The sequence below is a fragment of the Carassius auratus genome, unplaced genomic scaffold, assembly GCF_003368295.1.
Source record: "Carassius auratus strain Wakin unplaced genomic scaffold, ASM336829v1 scaf_tig00039250, whole genome shotgun sequence".
Classification (NCBI taxonomy): domain Eukaryota; kingdom Metazoa; phylum Chordata; class Actinopteri; order Cypriniformes; family Cyprinidae; genus Carassius; species Carassius auratus.
Genome location: NW_020526496.1, coordinates 23,490 through 42,621, shown reverse-complemented (window position 1 = coordinate 42,621; position 19,132 = coordinate 23,490). Strand labels below are relative to the sequence as shown.

Here is a 19,132-nt window from a genome sequence, read left to right as displayed (position 1 = left end):
AAAATAAAAAAAAGTAGATAAATGTTTGTGTGGTACATTTTGTGCATCTTGGTGTGTGTGTGTGTGTGTGGAGAGAGAGAGAGAGAGAGAGAGAGAAAAGAAAATGAGAGGTTGTGTGTGCATGTCTGTGTGTGTGTGAGTTATGCATGTATGTCTCTGTCATTGTGTGTGTGTGTGTGTGTGTGTGTGTGTGTGTCTGTGTGTTAAGCATGTATGTCTCTGTTAGTCTGTTAGTATGTCTGTGCGTGTGTGTGTGTGCGTGTTATGCATGTATTTCTCTGTCAGAATATGTGTGTGTGCATGTGTGTGGTATGCATGTATCTCTGAGTATGTGTGTGTATGTGTGTGTGTGTGTGTGTGTGTGTGTGTGTGTGTGTGTGTGTGTGTGTGTGTGTGTGTGTTACTCACTGTAAGGGACACACTCATACTGGATCTCCAGATATTTGTAAGTACCAGGACAGGGGTCAGGAAAGACATCTGCCCCGGCGACGACCACACACTGGGTCCTATTATTACACCTGAAACACACACACACACACACACACACAGTCATCACACACTGGGTCCTATTATTACACCTGAAACACACACACACACATGATTATCAGTCTGGCACTGCTCAACAGCCACACGGAGGAGAAGAGTCGCCAAAGACGTAAATAACAGAGTGAGAACGTCTGAGAGACACTTCAGACTGAGATCATGTGAATCATCTCTCATCAGCTCAACTCAGTGATGGAGACCTGCTCATGCCTCTCTCTCTCTCTCTCTCTCTCTCTCTCTCTCTCTCTCTGGAAATGGACAGAGTGAAGCAGCATTGATTGTTCTTCTAGGAAGCAGCAGCAGCTCAAACACTGGGGAGACACGCTGACGCCAAAACACTCAAACACACACATAATCTCATCCACACACACATATCACATACTTACAGCTCCTTTATATAAAACTAACCATTACAACAGACACATTAGAAACATTACTTACTTTAAAGAAAAATCGTTTTGTGAAAGGAGAACATCTTTAGATTACTCCAAAGACAGGTTGAATCAGATTTAGCTCACTTTTTGGAGGTAAATCTGTCACAAATGTTATATATAATAATTTAAATTTTACAAAAAAAAAAAAAAAAAATTGTAATTTATGCTATATATAATTTAAATTAAAATTGAAATTTAAATAAATTAAAAAAATGTAATTTATGCATTTAGCAGACGCTTTTATCCAACATGACTTACAGCGCATTCAGCCTATCAATTCTTTACCTATCATGTGTTCCCGGGGAATCGAACCCCCAACCTTATCTGTATCTCTGACATCACTAACAGGTAAAGTAAAATATAATGAAGTATATACTATAATATTTATTAAACTGCTCTTTTATAGACTTAATTTCTCTAGCAAATAATGAGCTGTGGACACTGATGACTTGCCTTAACTGAAGTTAACTAAAATACGTGACATTTTGTTTACAAGCTGTTTTAATGACGTCTTTCCGCAATTGAAACACTGATTGTGCGTTTACATGAGGCATGATCTTTCATTCATGTTAATTTTGTGTTAAAACTAGTAGTAAAGATGAAGGAATAATCCATGCATTTCAATATACTGCAATATCTCACGCCACATCAAAGATCTCTAAAACATCAGGTTTTGTTTGAATTTCATAAAATATTTAATGATTTGTTCGGTACGCATGTGTACTGAAACAGAAAGTCCAATTAAACTGTTACACCCCTAATACACCAGTAAAAAAAAAAAATTGTAAAAAACTAAAATACATATTACTAACCGAATTACTAACTGACAAAACAAACTAGCGATACGTTTAGTGCCAAATTCATAATATATTCATATCGTCATAAAACTCTAGATGGTTCTTTACGTGAACTGGCGTTATTCTCAGCATTAGATGACATGGCGCAAGCTGATTGGTTCATGTTGCATAAGCAGTTAATGAGCATGCTGCTTTACATTTAAATGGCTAGTTAACATTCACTTGAGCAGACTGCAGTGCACTTTCAGAGTTCCTCTGAAACCCTCCACCTTCCCCAGCTCCACCTGTACAGATTGTATTTGCTATTTGTGCAGCAGCAGTATGTCTTAATCAGCATATCTATTGGCAGAAGCAAGTTCCTGTACTTGATGCAGAAGCAGAAGCAACAATAATCTACAACTACAGCAATAACCAACAGATCTATTCCGCCAAGACCAAGTACATTAACATTGTCATATAAATTACCATGCTAACATCTCTCAAGAGTTTTCATGACAGAACTGTGCTTCTGAAGAGATGAGAGTGAGTTGTGTGAGTTGATGTGTACCTGTGTGACATGATCTTGAACGCATCTGGCTGGTAGCACTGCACGTTCTCCATCTGGAAGGGGTCCGCGTCGCAGATCTTGTCGTCAGTGCGGCCGTAGTTGGCCGTCTCAATCATGATGACATCACTTCCTGGGCAGCGCAGCTCGATGGGGTACCCCTCACACGCCAGCTCTCTCCTCATCAGACCGAAGGGCATCGCCGCTCGACTCAGAGCTGATGATCACAGACACACAGCATCACATCACTTCCTCAAGATCATGTGATCATCTGTCTGTCTATCTATCTATCTATCTATCTATCTATCTATCTATCTATCTATCTATCTATCTATCTATCTATCTATCTATCTATCCTTCTGTCTATCTATCTATCTATCCATCTGTCTATCTGTCTATCTGTCTGTCTGTCTGTCTATCTATCTATCTATCTATCTATCTATCTATCTATCTATCTATCTATCTATCTATCTATCTCTCTGTCTGTCTGTCTGTCTGTCTGTCTGTCTGTCTATCTATTTGTCTATCTGTCTATCTGTCTATCTATCTATCTATCTATCTATCTATCTATCTATCTATCTATCTATCCTTCTGTCTATCCATCTATCTATCTGTCTGTCTATCTGTCTGTCTGTCTGTCTGTCTGTCTGTCTGTCTGTCTATCTATCTATCTATCTATCTATCTATCTATCTATCTATCTATCAATCTATCTGTCTATCTATCTATCTATCTATCTATCTATCTATCTATCTATCTATCTATCTATCTGTCTGTCTGTTGTCTGTCTGTCTGTCTGTCTGTCTGTCTGTCTGTCTGTCTGTCTGTCTATCTATCTATCTATCTATCTATCTATCTATCTATCTATCTATCTATCTCTCTGTCTGTCTGTCTGTCTGTCTGTCTGTCTGTCTGTCTGTCTGTCTGTCTGTCTGTCTGTCTATCTATCTATCTATCTATCTATCTATCTATCTATCTATCTATCAATCTATCTGTCTATCTATCTATCTATCTATCTATCTATCTATCTATCTATCTATCTATCTATCTATCTATCTATCTATCTATCTGTCTGTCTGTCTGTCTGTCTGTCTGTCTTTGTGTCTGTCTATCTATCTATCTATCTATCTATCTATCTATCTATCTATCTATCTATCTATCTATCTATCTATCTATCTATCTATCTATCTGTCTATCTATGGTGGTATTCACTCTATAAAATAGTGATATGATATTGAAGGATTTTCAAGTAGTCGCTGAATAAAACACATCAATGGTTGTTTCAGCCAATAGGATTGCTCCTGGGTCTGAGGGGCGGAGACTAGTCCAGGTGTTTTAGGGTGCAGCACTCACCTTGTTCAGAGGGAGCGATGTTGCTAAGCAGCACAGGACACATCCACAGTAACCAGAGTGACAGTGCCATGGTAAGGACAGAGGAACGGACGAGATGAAAGGGGCGGGACAGTCTCCTGTAACGTCAGCTGAACCTGCAGAGAGACAGAGAGACGGAGGGCCGAGCCCATTACAGCTCTGAAGATCACATGAGACAGAGGACAGCACAGCTTCAGCACCATGCTCACAACAGAAATCAGTTTCTCACAGCCAGACTCAAATACTCAACACTAAAACTGTCTAAAATAAAATGACTTTAATTAGAATCAGCATGTTTTGTGTTACTTTACATGTATTTATTGTTGACAAATATAGCTCATCAAAATCTCTTATTTTATGTAGTTCATCATTAACGCTCACACAAGAGGATAATGTGTTTTAATTGCAGTGAAGAAGGTCAGTGCTCACACTAATACGATCGCTGTTTATTGACGAATCTATTGATCATCAGGCTCCAATACTGTCATAGCGGGAGCTGCGAATGATCACACATCTACTGAGCAGCTCGATAGTCAACTGAAATACATTTACACTGTCAATATCTAGAAAATATAATGCTGAGATAACAAAAAATATAGTTTATAGTATCCATGGATCTTGTTTATTTGCTGCCAGCTGAACCAAACACAATGTTTAAGTATCTTTCTAGTTCAAAGGGAATCAAAGCAGGCCATCCAAGATCAGGATGAGTTCTGACGGCACCCATTCACTGCAGAGCATCCATTAATGAGACACTGATTCAGTGCTGCAAACAAACTCATCCTGATCTTATATATAACATAATAATTAAATAAGTATGTAAGCTGAGCTAGAGCCCAGTCTGGTATCTGATCAGTGTGTGACTGATAAACTGTGCGCTGGAAAACTCATTCTTTAAGGATCAGTAGCTCAGGATCCCTTCAGACAGACTCGCACACACTGATTGGTGGACGGCCGTCTCTCGCCGCACAGTCGTCATGGTAACACTGCTATGCGGCGCTGGCGGAGGAGACTCGCATCTCTCACACATTGGTGTTTCTCTCTCTGTTCAGGATGGCTGTTCCTGCTATGATCAATGTCTCATTTCTTTTTCACAGTTAGCAGTGCTGTGAAACCCCCGCGGGCTCCGTCTCTACTGATGCTGCTTCAAAAATACTCCCCGTCCCAGGAGACACAATCGGATGATTTATCAGGAGCATTTCCCCAGGCGCGCGACTCTCAACACGAGCAGAGCTGGAATCCAGTCTCAGGCTTCAGCGCGGCCTACAGCAGAAACACACTCCAGTCTCCAGTCTCACGATACATGCTGGATCGTGATTGGCCCATCACTGTGACCGTACACAGCTGGAGTTAATATACACTCGATCACTGGATTTCCTTCATCGCTGCACTAGTTTCATGTCTCTTGTATCGCTCTCTTTCTTCTCACATAATGAAATCATTTACACTCACACACATCAATATTACATGTCCATTTGTATTTAGATTAGACTTCAGATTAGACTCCTGATCAATGACTGTTTATTCTCAAGTTATATTTTATGTTGATAACTTATATAATTTATAAATGTAGATAATATATATATATATATATATATATATATATATATATATATATTTATGTTTTATAATTAATGTTTATACAATTATAAATAATTTTATGAGTAATCAATGTTTATACATTGGAAAAAAAATGAAATTTATACATTTAAATCTTTCCAAAATTAACATATTGTCATCAACTAAAATGTATTTTGTCCAAAAAAATTATGTAGCTTAAATTAGTGTAAAATGGACCAACATTAACAAGGTTTTTTTGTCCAAGAAAATAAAAAAACACTAAAGAATGTATGGTGTAAGCAGTAACTCTGCAGTCATTCATAATCACTGGATCAATATATTAAATATAATATCTAGAATAACCCCCACACACGTTTACTCATCTATCTAAATGAAGACACTATATATATTTACATAGTTTTATACACAGCTAGTTCTAAATACTATAAGCTAACCTAAACAAACACTAACAGAAAAAACTTTCTGCATGTTATTTTAAACTGTTACTACAAATAAGGGCATTCGAGGTCAGATTTAGCTCACAGCTGCTACAAATCTGTCCCTTAGATACAAACACACACGTTTGTATTGACTGATTCTAACCAAATGAAGAGGACACACATTTAGATCCCCACCACCTTATGGAAATCAGAAACAGGATACGGACTAAATAAAGGTGAAACCACACACACACACACACACACACACACACACACACTCACACACACACACCTGCAGGACTCATCAGTCCAGACACGAGAGTCACACTTCAGACGCCCTCGAACACAGAGTTAGCGTCTGTCACAGAATGAACTGAAGCGGTCAAACACGGATGGACAGCTGAAGATCAACCTGTCATCAGACTGTGTGCTGAAGCACATATAATACCCAGCCATCTTCACATGCTCCAACAGGTGCACTGACAAAAACATTGACTTCAGAAAGGTTTTCACTCAGAAACTGATAGTTAATAATTACAAAGACATGACAAGAAACACATTTAATGAAACATTACATTTCTGAGGTACGAAGACTGAAATTGTGTTTTCTTGTCAAACTACTCAGTGTGAGGTCACAGGCGTTAATCACATGACATATACATCACTGACACCTGTGACACATGTGAAAGTGTGAACGTCTTAATGTCAGACAACTCCATCTGTCTGTTGATCAGAGCTCGTGAGTCACTGTGTCTCCTGCATCTCTCTCCCTCATGATCACACACACACACACACACGCACACACGCACACACACACACACACATGTTCCCTAATGGCCCAGTCACTTGCGCAAATAACACCTTCTACTTTAGTACTGGAAAAACACTGGAGACTGAAAACCCTTACACACACACACACACACACACAAAAGAGAAAAACACATTATTAATTATTATGAACAGTAAAATTAGTGGTTGCTAATTTTAAATATATGCTAATATATATCAAATTCAGTATAGTGTTATTTTAGCATCATTGAGGTACTATTGTAGTTGATTTTAGTTAAAGTTTTGTACTTGTTTTTATTTATTTTTTCATTGTTATTGGAAATAACAGAAAAAAATTCTATTTTTATAACAGAAATTTTTATTTAATATTTATTTTATTTCAAGTACTTTTGGTTTTCGTTTTAGTTAACCCTGGTGCAGGTTTATATAATCACACATATGAAATGTATCATGCATTCAACACACTGTATGCACACACTTCATAAAATTAATGCTATCAGAAATTAATTATTGTATGCTCTACATAGAAAAACTCTCCATATCTTCTCTGTTCTTGATCTGTCCTCGAGCAGAATACATTGTGATATGGTATAATTTCCTCCAGGTGTAATTAAATGTCAAAGTTGTGATTAAAGTCCGGCTGTGCTGCACGTTCATGGCTAGCAGAAGTGTCTGATGACAGTGTGCTGTGAGATAAACGTGGACCACATCCAGACAGATATCTCCGTCCTCATCTGTGAGACTGTCGTGATCAAAACCTGTGTTTGTGGAGCGCTGAGAATCAAACACAACGGAGCAGAGCTTCATCTGGAGAGCTTCCGTGTAATAATAAGCCTATTACTAGAGTAATTGCTATAATTCACCCTCGCGCCTCTGTTCTGCATTCTCCCTCCGTGTTAGACACATAAACAGACACACCACTCTCATCAGCGCTGCACACAACACTCACTCACACCAGATTAGAAAACAGAAGAAAACCCCGCTGCAGTTGGTCCGAAAGACACTCACAACCTGATTTACTTCCGTGAAGTGACGCCACAGCTTATTGGATAGAAATGTTTTCCTTCACTCAAGAATTGATTGATCGGTGATAAGTAAAAGAGACAGATGAAGTCAAATAAAAAGAAAAGATAATATATATTTTGATTTTCTCACATGCACGCTTCAGCAAAAATACATCGCAGTCATCATGTTCATGCTGCCTTTTGCTAATGAAGCAAAAACATATATATAATGTTTTCAAAAATCATTCAATTTAAAAGATTTTATGTGCATTTATATCTGAAAATGCATTATATTAAGGCTATGCAATATTATGAAGTTCAGACACACTCGACTGAATTTATGTGTCTCATAATTGTAAAATCCTTCGTACTAAAGATTTTTGCTTAAAAATGTATTAAAAGCAGTTATGTAGACAGAACTAAACTCTGCCTAAATTAGTATTTTACATTAACATAACTTTAAATTGACAATCTGGAGCAGATGCATAAAGTGTTCAACACTCATAATAGATTTTATATTTTAATACTGATTATTAAAGCAAAATAAGCACAGACAGATGGATCAGGTCCAGCATCCGGTCAGAGGTAAAGAGTTTATTTTTAATAATGACTGACTGACTCATTTATATCACAGCTACTTAACAAATAAATAAATACACCAACATAAGGTGTCCGCTTAAGACGACTTAAGACATAGAAAAGCATTAAAGCATAGAGAAAAAATGACCTAGAAAAAAAATTACTTAATAATTACATAATTAATAAGTACATAAATATTCTCTTATTTCAACTCTTCACTGTTGTAGCTTTCAGGACTAAATTACTTCCAAGACTGGTTGAGTGACATTTAAGCCATTATAAAAAGACCAAATAATGAGAGCTTTCGAGATCAAACACACACTTGAACCACTGCTGGGTTCTGCTCCTCAAACAACACCAAAAAACTGCAGAAATAACCACTGTTCTCAAACAGGTTTCCCCAGCACTAATGCTCTGAATGTGCAGCAGAAAACGGGAAATCTCACGGAAAAAAATCAGTTTACAGATGGCTTCTGATTCTGCACACTACACTGGGGCAAGAGAGAGTATTTTTAACAACAGGGACACCAAAACTGCTGATACAGCAAAGCAAGAAGGATTCACAAATAATACCTGTTTATCTAACGCTATAAATACAAGCAGAAGTGTGTAAGATAAAGGAATGACCACCAGCTCAGGGGTCAAATGGTCTGAGCCTCTGTATTTATCTATTTATGACTAAACGTCTGAGTTTATTCTACTGCAGCATGAACCTCTTCATCACAGGCTGAATCTGTAGATATACTGTGATCCCAATAAGCCAACAACAGAAATGACATTCGAGATTATTTCCGGCTCTTCATCCACTTGCTTTGACTAGTAACCAGTGTATTTGCATGTCTTTGCATTCGAGTCTTTGCTCGCTCAACCATCCGTGAGTCTTCACAAGATCATTACGTGCCTCTTTATAAACACACACGCTCTTCTCCGTATATCCGCCTGTAAAACACATGCACATTCACTCAACTACGCATCCGAGGACAAAAGAGGACTTGAATTGCTTTTATATGGTCTAAAATCAAACCTACATCACAAGCGATGATGTCCGGGGTTTTGTCAGACACATTTATCCTCAAAATGTAAGTCAGTAACTCCAAACCCTCTCTAAAGAGGACATACAGTACCATAGACCTACTAATAGACAGAATCCCACAAACCCTAAAAGAACACAGTCACCAGGTTTAGAATAAAACATGAACATTATTGTTTTATTTATGAATCATTTTCCCAATGAGGACAGTTGTTCCAGTTTTAGCTCACTTAAAGCTCATCCGAATGCACTAGTTGGAGCTCATGCATCGCTCAGGAGAAAGATACGGCAGGAGTGTGTGGGAGATGGAGGAGATGTTGGGTGGGGAGGGAGGGATGGAGAGATGGAGGTCTGTCAGAATGCACCAGCAGTCAGTGGCGCCAGCACATTTACACACCACTCACGCGCCGCAGCGCTCGGCTCGCCTTTGGCCGGTAACTCAATTTACACCCAATGAAAAATGACCACAACGTGTGTGTGTGTGTGTGTGTGTGTGTGTGTACGTATGATATATAGGTCTGTGCATGCAGAATGTGCGCTTATGAGTGTGTGCATACATTGATATGCACAATAGCGTGTATATACTATATGTGTTTGTGTCCTCAGATCTAAGCCAGAGATAACATTGATTTTGGTTTGCATTTGGTTCTTAATTGTAATTAGAAATATATAAATATAGGCCGTGTACATTCAGAATAATTGGGCCATTTGGTCATCTCAAGTGTCCCAGTTTACCTTAACTCGCCCTATTCTGTAAATCCCAGAATATTAATGGAAAAATGATAGAAATGTGCTCATGTAGCTAAGTGAATGTGTATAATGAAATAATGTGTGTAGATGTTGAGTATCGACCGTGTGTTTAGGGCTGATCTGAACACACACCGTTCCTTCATTCATTCGTTCTTACCTTCTGTATCCACCCTACATCCTCTCCTCTCCTCCCCGATTCACTCGCTTCTCCTCTTCTCCTCCCGTGTCGCCAGAATGCATCAAGATTAAAATTTAATCAGCTGCCATCTTCTTCAGACGATAAAAGGGCCAAAAACATGATATTCAGTAATCCACCCTATGGAGCGTCTTCACGCAGGAGGAATAATAAACACGGACAATGATACAATCCAATGTGAACGCAGTCTCCTGACCCTGTCGATAAGACAAATCAACATGCAACACTAAGAGCATCCATGAGCGAAGAGGAGAAGCGTTTTAGTTTATTAGTCATTATGAGCACAAGGGGAGATCTTCGACTGCACGTCGCGCGCTCCGACTAATAATCGCGCGGTTTTAGAGGCATTTACGCGATGAACTGTTGATCGTCAAGGGTATTGCAATGAGACGATGAGCTGAGGGTGGTCCTCTTCTGCTGATATTCATCGAAAACTAAACACTTAAATAGCTAGAATATTAATAATAAGGAACAGGTTATTAATATAATATATAGCTATATGAATATTGTATGTCTAAAAAAAAAATCCCGTCTGGCGCCGCTCCCCGTCCACGACCGTACAAATGGCGATCCTTGTCTGACAGACAGGCGATTTTCATTCAAACACAGAAATAGTCATATTAACAAAAAGGATAGATCGAGTTCATGCAGAATTAAATCCGTCCTGGCACCGCTCCCCGTGCACGAGATGTAAAAACGCGTTAAATCCGTGATAAATGCCACCTATCATCAGCAGCATCCGCGACGTTTAGCGCAGAAGCCCGTCGCCGATGTCCGTGACTAAACCCACGGCCGGTGAATAGATCACAGATATAGCTACACGACGATTGAAACACTGTTTGGCATCTACGAATAAAAAGCTGCGTTTACATCTATATTCACCATGTGTACGACAGAAGAGGAAGAAATGTCCACGTCAAAACAGGTTTAATGTGAACGCGAGCGCGCGCGACCGCGGCCAGATGTTGTGATGATGCTAGAGGACAGATGCAGGAGATCCAGCAGAGAGCAACAGATCGATGGAAGAAGCGGCTGTCACGGATTCTGCTGCTGCATACAATAGAGACACGACACCGCTGCCTCGGGAGAACAGCACAGGCCTCGCTGCTTCCACTAAACCATTCACCCAAAACAAACCATTTACTCGGTTCCTGACGGGAGAGAAACGCTGTTCCCGTTTGTGCTGTGCTGGATGCGGCAAGCGCGAGCGCGAGAACCTTAACGCGACGCTTTCAGAGAGAGAACATGAACGCCCTGCTTCAGTCCCCCAAGCTCTCTCTCTCTCTCTCTCTCTCTCTCTCTCTCTCTCTCTCTCTCTCGCTCTCTCTCTCGCTCTCTCTCTCTCTCAGCCTCTTTCTGCATGCTTTTCTGTGTAATATATGTAGGCTATAGGCCTGTGTGTGTGTGTGTGTGTGTGTGTTTTGATATTTACCTCTTACTTTCATCACATCATGTTTCATATGTCATCATTAATCAAAATTGTTTGGGGCAAAATCTCTTGGAATTTCAAAATTAAAAAATAAAATAAAATAAATAAAATATAACCAAATTTTCTTCTGACATTTGATTATTGTAGTTAAACTCTTTATTTTAGATTTACTCGTTCATTCGGGTGCTTATGTTGCTAACAAGGATACCACATAATCTACTAGAGTCAATACTAGAGTAAAACAATAAAATCAATGTAACAATTTATTATCAGTCAAGTAAATATGTATTCTGCCAAATACATATCCAATTCAAACATATCAAATCATATCAATACAAAACATCAAATTCCCAAAGCCTGCTCTCCCATTACAGTATGCAAAATATCTCTTATCTGTTAGGATCTGTATTATCTTTAATTCTACTTTTGTAAGATTGAGACCATTGTACCAGTCGCCCTGAGACTATTCAAATGATACCAAGCATGACTGTAAATATCACTTGCATTCATGTAGAACATGATATTATTGACCTTTCTGAGTGAACCAAGTGAAGGGAGGATGAGTGAGGAAGAGGATGAGGAGGAACTGATAACATGAGAGAGGTGTTTCCTGTCTCGAAGATGATTGTTCATGTTTGTATTGTCTGTTTCTCAGGAGATCAAAGTGTCTGAGGTTCTTTCATCCTTACAATAGTTTTAAAAAGGCGATTTATACCTTTAGAATTTTTTTTTACATTTTTTTTTTATGGATTTCATTGACCAAGATTTAAAGTGTAGCCTATTTCTAGGATAAGAGTAAAAACAATAAAGTCTAAAAGCTACGTAAAAGACACTTGAAAAGTAGCAAAAACAAACGTAAAGGCAAGAAAACTCTAAGAAGTGCATATGTCTATCAGCGTCTTCAGATGTGTATAAATGGCCTCAGTAATCCATCGTTTATCATTTGCATAAGAAGGGCTCATGCAAACCTCTCTAAAATTCCTCCAGGGCCTCAGTGGTCGACTGGATGATTGTGTTTTTGCATGTTGATGAACATTTGCATATGACTTTGTCCACTTAAATAGAAAATGTGTATCAATATAGATCGACCACAGAGCCAACAGGCAAATGAAATCAAAACTCACCTCAGCGTTTGTGATGTCATTTCCCTTTCAGATAACTTCACGTCTACCACAGGCACATGCAGGTTTGACACAAGACAAACAGAAGAAACAACGTCACAAACATAAGTGAAAGATCAAACAGACCAATCCCCCCATGCTCGCTGGTATAGCGTTACACATTAGTAATAGAAACCGAGCTTATGAATGCAAATATTAGTTTCATTTTACAGAACTCTAGTCATTCAGTTTGACAATTCTACTTGTAACATAATGTCCTTTCTTATATGCATGGTTATCCATTTCACAGCGATCTGAATAAAATTGTACTGCATCAATTTAATATGTCTGTAAGTAAAGTTTCTGCCATGCTGTAGGCCTGTTTAACTAAAAAACAAGTTATGATAAAGCTAATATGTTAAAGCAAATATCTTCAACCATTTATTACTTCATTTCCAACTGCTCTCTGGTTTCTGCAGCCTTGCTACACATAAGCACTCATTTTTAGGTAAGCATATACAGTATTACAGGTGTTTATCACTGATGTAATGCCATATATCCATCTCTAGATAGAGCCATTCTCGACCCATTTTTTTAAAGGTTTGACTGTTGCTTGATTCAATCTCCCTCTAAACATTAGTTGACAAGGATAGCAATTAGCAGTGGTGTAGTCTAGTTTCTTGTAGTGAGAATCCTGTGATTTCTACTCACCCGTCCCAGCACCATATCAACACCACCACACTCACTAAACAGGGCTCTATGCTTACTGTACTTTCATTTTTAGGAGCACTTGTGCTGCTCATTAAAAAATAATTAAAAATTAGGAGCACCTTCTGAACAATATCAGAAATTAGCCTTCCCATTTACAAAGTAATATTGGACTCCGTAAAAGTGATTTACAGGGGCATTTTTATTCAAAGTTATATTTTATGTCATATTCAAAAGTGCATTTTCATAAGCTTTTTTTCAAAATTTCTAATTAAAACAATGGAATAAGAAAAATAAGTTACTGATTGAATAAAATCAGTATTAACAAAGTTAATTTGCACTACAGAGATGCAGAACACAAAAGTGGCTTGTAGGTATTTAATGAGGCTCAGAGGTTGCATGAGTGCAATTAATTTGAGAATTAATTAATGTTGAGAACATTTTGAGTATAGAAATATACAATGATTTAAATAACTGAAATAGTACTTTGAAAATAAAAAATAAAACTTCCATTAGGTGGCAGCAAGTTACTGATTTCGTCACTGAATCATTTACTCAATTGATTTGTTTGAACAGCTGATTCATTCAGGAACAAAGGATGTTACTCTCTTTATTAATGGATAATTGAATTGACTCATTGAAAGGTTTCATTTTAACATTCAAAATACAGTTAAACAGCAACTTTGTGAATTTATGATGAGTCAGTTTGATATCATAGAACAGAGCCTTCAGTCGTTTGGCTGCTTTTATGAAAGGCTTTCATGTATATATGATTATCACTATTAACTGATTCATGACTACTTATTCCAGCTGTAACATTACATCAAAATCTGTGATTTAGGTGATTGTGACTTTTCGAGTAATTTAATCATGTCCGAAGTGTGTGTTTCTAAGTTTCTGTAGTAATTATATCTACTATATATCTTTATGCACGTCCTGATTTTGCCAAGTCCGATGTGTTCCTAGGTCAACATATTTTGTTGACCCTGGAACAACATTTTACTCCAAAAATATATTCTTAACCATATCCCTACACCTAAACCTAACCTTAACCATGAGTAATCCCTAAAATCAGAGGAAATGATAGATGAATGACACTGATGTACAAGCACCAAACACTGATTTTAAGCATAAACTTCACAAAATATATAAACTGGTTCTTCAAATCTGATTGGTTAATCACAATGTTGTTCCAGGGTCAACAACGATGTTGTCCCAGGAACATGTCTCACTTGGTAAAATCAGGTTAGGCATATCTTTATATATCAGAAATAATAGTATGCTATTCTAAATTCAGCCAGTGACTTGGTTTCAGAACTATTGTTTCATTCACTTTCTGTGGTGTTTTCTCAATATTTGAAAGGATTCTGAGCTATGAACTAATCCAAACAACTTTGAGATGCATCACAATAGAAGACTGTACTTTCAGGCATTGAACTACTCATTCTATGAAGCACTGGTTATAAAAACAATAATAATACAAATTACTTTAATCTATTGAATATATTGCAACCTATTCACATAATTGTGTAATTTATGTAATTGAGCTTAACAAAAATTCCACTTGGATTTCAGTTGTCAAAAAGGTGTACGACTAATAAAATGTAAAATACAATTAATAGAGGCACCGTTGTAGTTCATTGAAAGCAAAGTCAAATGTTCATGTACACACATGAAGCAGCTTGAGAAGTGACACAGAATTGATAGATTGATAGATGTGTGTGAAAATAATTGTTAATTGTTTTTGTGATTTAATCTGACATGAGATATTTTGGAGACATAATGAACCCCAAATCAAGCACATAGGGGTTCAGTGAATGTGGTGTTGAATGTGTGTAAGTGTGTGAGTGTGTGTGTCAGAGACGCTGTAGAAGGACAGAACACCAACAGACACATCCACATACACTCCTACTCTCTTAGACGAAGTTACAGAGATGTCAGTGCTCTCATTGTGCTCTCAACAGTGAATCCTTTAGCAGAGCAGTACAGAGCAGGATTTGCCCCTGTATCCAAACCAACTGTCATTACCTCCTTTCCTGTTAATTCCTCTATGTTTCACTGATATTTCAACAAAGCCACTCCATTCAGCCTCCCAGTAACAACGTCCAGTCAAACTCTCAACACACAGAACCGGCTCATGTTGCTCAAAGTCTTGTCCAGGAATAGGTAACATTGATCCTGGAGTGCAGTGGTCCTGCAGAGTTCAGCTTCAACCCTAATCTAACACAACAGAACAAGCTCACCAATGTCCACAGGATTACTAAAGCTACAGTTCTTGGAGTTAAACTCTGCAGGACAGATGTTCTTCATGACAGATGTTGCCTATCTCTTATCTAGTCAGTACTATTGCCAAACATACTTGAGTATCTGCAGCTGATAGTTTTCATCCTCCAGTTTGTGTTTGAGTAGCTGGACTCCTGATGGTCCTGGGTGATTGTAGCTCAGATCCAGCTCTCTCAGATGTGACGGGTTTGAACTCAGAGCTGAAGACAAATAACCACAGCCTTCCTCTGTCACCATACAGCCAGACAACCTATAAAAGAACAGGCTCAATTAAACTTGCAAGCAGCGATGAACGGGCCCTCGCACCTGGGCTCACCACCAGCGAGTGGCTTTAGTAAAAAGGTGGACGATGAGAAATAGGCATTTAAACTCATAACTATAAGTAGAATATATCAATGTTTATTCCATATATGTGTCAATCTTCCTGTTGCCAGCAGGTGGTGCTTTCATTATAATGAAATAGTGGCCTTCAGATGTGTTCAGGACAGGACTCTCATCGAACATGTGAAGTTTGGGGAAGATTGAACATTTTATTATATATATATTGAGTTACAACAACTTCTCTTGCTGTGGCGAGACATCAAATTTTGTCATGGCGCCATGGACACGCCCTTTAACAAAAACTCAATATCTCCACAATTTAACATTACACAGGCCTTTAGATTAGACTGACCACAAAAAATACATTAATTTCAAAAAATGTCTAGGAGTAGTTTGTCGCAGGGTAAAACATGTCACTTCCTGTTGCCAGCAGGTGGCGCTATGACTATAACTGAATATGGGCATGTAGATCTTTTAAGGGCAGAAGTCTTATCTAACATGTGAAGTTTGGGGCAGATTGGACATTGTATGTCTGAGTTACTGCAACTTCCTTTTTCATGGCGAAACATCGAAATTTGTCAGGCCGCCATGGACACGCCCTTTAACGAAACCTCAAGTCCTTCGCAATTCCAATAGGTGGCGCTATGACTATAACTGAATATGGGCATGTCAATCTGTTCAGGTTCGGAGTCTTATCAACTATGGGAAGCCTTTAGATTAAAATTTGGTGTTGATCTGAATAAATCTCTAGGAGGAGTTCGTTAAAATACAACGCATGGAAATGACAAAAATTTACAAAAATTGCTCATAAAATTAAAAATTCAAACTGACTTCCTATTGGGTTTAGAATTTTGCTCCAAGAGTCTTTTTTGTAGGTATTGGTGTGTTACGTATGTGTGCCAATTTTCGTGCATGTACGTGAAACATAGCCGGAAGGCTGTTGATTTTCTTAGTATAGGTGGCGCTGTCGAGACATTTTGCCACACCCTCTTCTGAATCAGACAATCTATATCAGACAAAAATTTTCACCAGGTTTGATGCGTGTGCAGTTTCATATCTTTTTGAGCATGTTTAAGCCTTCAAAAATGCGATTCATTTTGGAGAAGAAGAAGAAGAAGAAACAGAACAGATACAATAGGGTTCTCACACCATCGGTGCTCGGGCCCTAAAAATCACCAAAAAAAATAAGAAGAATTTTTTTTTACAGGAACATTGTCTCTCTACAAATGCAATGCAAATAAATAATGCAACATTTAAAGATACGCGCACTTTATTTGACAATTTGTGGAGTGTTCAACTGCGACACCCGCTGACTGCAATGATAGAGCTTGGAATATCCAGGACAATTTTTGTTACATTTTTGACTGGATTCGGCTAAAAGAAGAAAGTCATATAAACCTAGGATGCTTCAAGGGTGAGTAAAACACAAGCTAGTTTTCATTTATGGGTAATCTAACCCTTTACGTTCTTCTTCTGTAGTTTTTTTTTTTACTGAAAGTAACTCAAAAGTAATTCAGGAGTGATGTAATGCATTAAGTTCTTAGACAGTAATATTGTAAGGTAAGAATTACTTTTAAATAACAGTAACAAGTAATCTATAATGTATTACAGTATGAAAGTAACTTGCACAACACTGGTTATGACGACAAACTGCAGTTGAGCTTCACTTAGATGGTTTCTGACAGTTTTGCAGAAATTCTTAGGTTATGCAAACTGATTGTTGCAGCATCTGTCTGGGTGGCTGGTCTCAGACAATCTTGGAGGTGACAATAGTGGATGTGGAGGTCCTGGGCTGGTGTGGTTTCACGTGGCCTGCAGTTGTGAGACCAATCTTTACGTGTCTTTACACGATATTTAAAAAAAATTCTTATCCTAATATCATGCAAACATTAATATTCCACGTTAGGATTCACTCATCTTATAAAACAAAGTAGCTAGCCAATCTCTTTCAGCTTTTGTCTTACCTGAGGTCAGAAGTCACTGCTCCATCACTGAAATTAATATTATGAGGTAGGGATGCGTCACTCTTCATAGACACACAGCTCAGAGGTTTCAGACATGGTGCTGTTTTTCTATTCCTCTACAGATATAGACAGCTATTAGTACTGAAAATATATATAATGTACTCAGGGCAGCATATGAATAAACTTTATACATGAAGACTACAAATGTATTTTACATAAAAGGTCAATCTCACTCTTGCCATCTAGTATCACCAAAACTATTACATTAATAAAATTAGGTATTTACTGTGGTATTATATTCAATGAAAGATCACAGTAGAAATGTACAGACAATTACACCTACTTTACTTTCATTATAAAAGGCACAGCTGTTTTCAGATTTGTATCATTAAAAAAAAAAAAAAAATTGGAATGGCCACAGTATATATTTTCTAAACAAAGTATTAAATATATGTGCTAGATGCGAGTCCGGGGAGGCTTGTCAAGTGCTACATTTCTATTACCCTGTGCTGAAATTAAGACTTTCCTCTATTGTCAGTACACTGTAAAAAATAAGTGTAATTTTAACTGTAAAATTTTGGAAAAACGCTACGGAAAAAAACTGATAATAGGTTAACAGTAAGTTCCCGTACTATATACAGGGAAAAACTGTAAAAGATCTAACAAAGCATTTAATGTAAATTTACAGTAAAATTCTGTTAATTATACAGCTTTTAGAAGTAAAAAAAGAACAAATCAATGTATAATTTACAGTCTAAAACTGTAAACTGATATTCCCAGAATTCCCTGCGTGACACTCCACGTTTGAAAGTATTTTGTTTAAATAATCATGTTTTTAAATAGTTCTTGTTATCAGTTATGTACATTTGAGCTTTATGTTACATCTTCTGTTGCTTAATGAAAGTTTTTTGCATTATTTAAGTATCACGTGTGTTACCATGATGGTGTTTTGTGTTTCCATAAATGTGCACCTTCTATATGTTAATATATACTTCTGCTTGTGGTGAAGCTACTTGTGATGAGCTTTGATACTTCATGTGGCTTTCTCTTATACAGTACCATCTTTATTATTATGGTGGTTGTCAGTATTTTCAAGGTACAAAACAGATTTAATTTTGTGTGTTGTTGAATTTACTGGTTTATATTCACATTTTCTTGTTTGTAAATTACAGCTTTATTTTGTAAAATTAACAGTTTTTGACGTAAATGTGTTTACAGTTTTCTGTATTTTTACAAAATTATTCTGGCAACCACAGCTGCCAAAAAGAAATTTTTTACAGTGTAACCTATGG

The 19,132-nt window shown here is 37.6% G+C and overlaps 1 protein-coding gene across 1 annotated transcript; it reads right to left on the bottom strand.

Moving 5' to 3' along the window:
- Nucleotides 1-344: 344 nt before the first annotated feature.
- Nucleotides 345-11,312, bottom strand: LOC113083716 (adhesion G protein-coupled receptor L1-like). Its single transcript, XM_026254691.1, has 4 exons — nt 9,997-11,312; nt 3,670-3,803; nt 2,322-2,535; nt 345-518 (listed from the first exon to the last, which is right to left on the bottom strand). Exons 2-4 carry the CDS (start codon nt 3,737-3,739, stop codon nt 401-403), a joined length of 402 nt encoding a protein of 133 aa, XP_026110476.1. The 5' UTR covers nt 3,740-3,803; nt 9,997-11,312; the 3' UTR covers nt 345-400.
- Between the last annotated feature and the right edge of the window lie 7,820 nt (nt 11,313-19,132).

Excerpts from the sequence above, each read along its gene's own strand:
- LOC113083716 (XM_026254691.1), bottom strand. The coding sequence starts at position 3,739 with ATGGCACTGTCACTCTGGTTACTGTGGATGTGTCCTGTGCTGCTTAGC. Across the intron at positions 2,536-3,669 it reads CATCGCTCCCTCTGAACAAG|CTCTGAGTCGAGCGGCGATG; the intron begins GTGAGTGCTGCA and ends TGTGATCATCAG. Across the intron at positions 519-2,321 it reads TTCAAGATCATGTCACACAG|GTGTAATAATAGGACCCAGT; the intron begins GTACACATCAAC and ends TGTGTGTTTCAG.